Genomic DNA, 2342 nt, shown 5'->3' on the forward strand with positions numbered 1-2342 from the left:
TTATCTGTAATAATCATCATCTAAATCAGGCAATTCAGGCAATTCATTAAGATCAAAATCAAGAACTTTACTTGGATTTTGACCTGAAGATTCTTCTTGATTATTTGTCCAATGGCTCCTTTGATGACCTCCTAGTGCTTGTCCAGTAGGAAAAATCTTGTCACAAATTTCGCACTTATGAGCATTATTATTATTAGATCCATGTTGATCAATAATGTTGTAATTATTGATTTCTTGATTTCCCAATTGAACATCTTGATGAGCATGGACTTGAGTATTAATATCTTCTTGATTTCTAGCCTTAATTTCTTGATCTTGATGATGATCGATCGTGTTCTCAATAGTAATCTTGAACTTGTTATGACTCGATCTGTGACCACCTAGTGCTTGGTGACTCGCGAAAATCTTGCCACATATCTTACATGTGTATTTGACATCCGGGGTTTTCTTGATGACCGGGCTGGGGACTGGGTCTTTGCCGGGTTCCAATTTGACTAGCACCTTCTCGCGCCTCCTCTTCTTATGAACTGGAGAATCTGAGCAAGTTTCTCCGCAATGTGCTCCTTCAGTATCATCAACAGCTGCCTTTCTCTTGGGTTTATCCTTCAAATCGCTCAATGAAGCTTCTTTAGGAGCACTACTGACTGAATTGCTGCTGCAAATGACCTCCGAGTTATGGTTATTGTTGTTGTTATCACCATTGATTAAACTTAAGAGCTGTTGAGCTGCGAGATGAACTCCTTCTTCATCTGGGCAAGTACCACTAACACTCCTCTTCTTTGTAAGAGGGGATCGCCCTCGCCTATCTGTCACACCCCAACTCTTTACACAATCTTTTAAATCTATCCTCAAAGGAGGAGGCGAAAGCGCAGCAACATTAACATCAATACTTCTCTCTTCTTCTTCTTCATCTCGAAGAACATCAAAACGATCATTAGCATCATCCCCATCATCATCAAAATCATTAAAACTAGCTCGAAAACCCCCATTTTTCGCGCTTTTTTTACTACCGCTAGGGGGTTTCATCCCTCTCCAATCTCTATCAGGATGACATCTCATGTGACCAAATAAAGATTTCTTGGATGGAAAATCCTTACCACAAAGATCACAAATTATTTTCATCATCTCATGATTATCAAAAACCCCATCTCCAAAATCATCTTCATCTTCATCATCATCATTATCATCAAATCTTTTCATCAACTTTGAAGATTTCTCTTGACTAAAATTCTTCTTCCACTTTCTTAACTCTTCCAATCTTTGATTTGCTTGAACATGTGCACTACTCATATGACCTCCTAAAGCTTTCCCCGAGCTAAACTCTTTGCCACACTCACAACATATATGTTCTTTCTTAAGTTTCGCGAAGAAATCTATTTTTTCTTCGCGAACTTTATTTTCATCTTCCTTACAAAGATCCTCATCTCCGTCAGCATCAACTTTGATCTTTTCCTCATCTTTAACGAGCTTACGAATAGGAATCTTTATCTTCACCTTAAAAGTATTCGAAGAAGATGAAGAAGGACCATTTTCACTGGATCCATTATTTTCTTGATCATCTTGAGCTTCCATGTGGGGTGAAAATTCAAGAAAACAAGCACGAAAACCAAGAAAGGTTTTACTCTTGGGAGGAAAACAATGAAACCCTAGAAGAAAAAGAGAAGACAGAAGGTCAGTAGGGGAGTATAAGAGACAGAAAAAAAGATATAGTAAGTGATGAGTTGGAAATTATTAAAAACAATGATAGTAATAATTAGAATAAAAATAAAATGATTAATAATTAAAATAAAAATAAAAAATGAAATATGAGTAATATGGAAAGAAGATGGACACTTCCTTTAGAGAAAATCCACATCCCAAAATTAAAGGTCGAAAAATCAGTTCCATTGTAATACGCAATAAGATCTATGTCAATCCATATAAAAGAAAAAAATTTCAAGCAGAAAACCTTTTTTTCGATTTCCCACCCGGTATTCTGTACCAATAATATGAATGCGACTATTTTGGATCATGTAGGCAGGACTCGTTAAAGGGGAAAAGGTTTTTTTTATAATGATATTTTGTTCATTTGAACTCGAGACATTTGATTAATGTCGGAGCCAAAATTTTTACTAATAGAGTTCAAAATTGAAAGAAATAGGCACACAAACTAGCCAAAATGGGTTCAATATATATATATATATATATATATATATATATATATAGTACAATTTTTAACGAAGGGGGATCGGATGAACCCCCTAACCTTAGTGGCTCCACCCCGAAATTTGATTAGAGGTACTTACTCCAATCGCTCCATTCACTTTCAAAATACTTGTTATATTTAGACATGTCACACCCAT

At 35.9% G+C, this 2342-nt stretch overlaps 1 protein-coding gene across 1 annotated transcript; it reads right to left on the reverse strand.

The window, feature by feature from the left end:
* LOC107846241 lies at positions 1 to 1618 on the reverse strand. Its single transcript, XM_016690677.2, has one exon. It carries the CDS (start codon positions 1570 to 1572, stop codon positions 1 to 3), a length of 1572 nt encoding a protein of 523 aa, XP_016546163.2. The 5' UTR covers positions 1573 to 1618.
* Between the last annotated feature and the right edge of the window lie 724 nt (positions 1619 to 2342).

The sequence above is a fragment of the Capsicum annuum genome, chromosome 11 (assembly GCF_002878395.1).
Source record: "Capsicum annuum cultivar UCD-10X-F1 chromosome 11, UCD10Xv1.1, whole genome shotgun sequence".
NCBI lineage: Eukaryota > Viridiplantae > Streptophyta > Magnoliopsida > Solanales > Solanaceae > Capsicum > Capsicum annuum.

Excerpts from the sequence above, each read along its gene's own strand:
- LOC107846241 (XM_016690677.2), bottom strand. The coding sequence starts at position 1,572 with ATGGAAGCTCAAGATGATCAAGAAAATAATGGATCCAGTGAAAATGGT.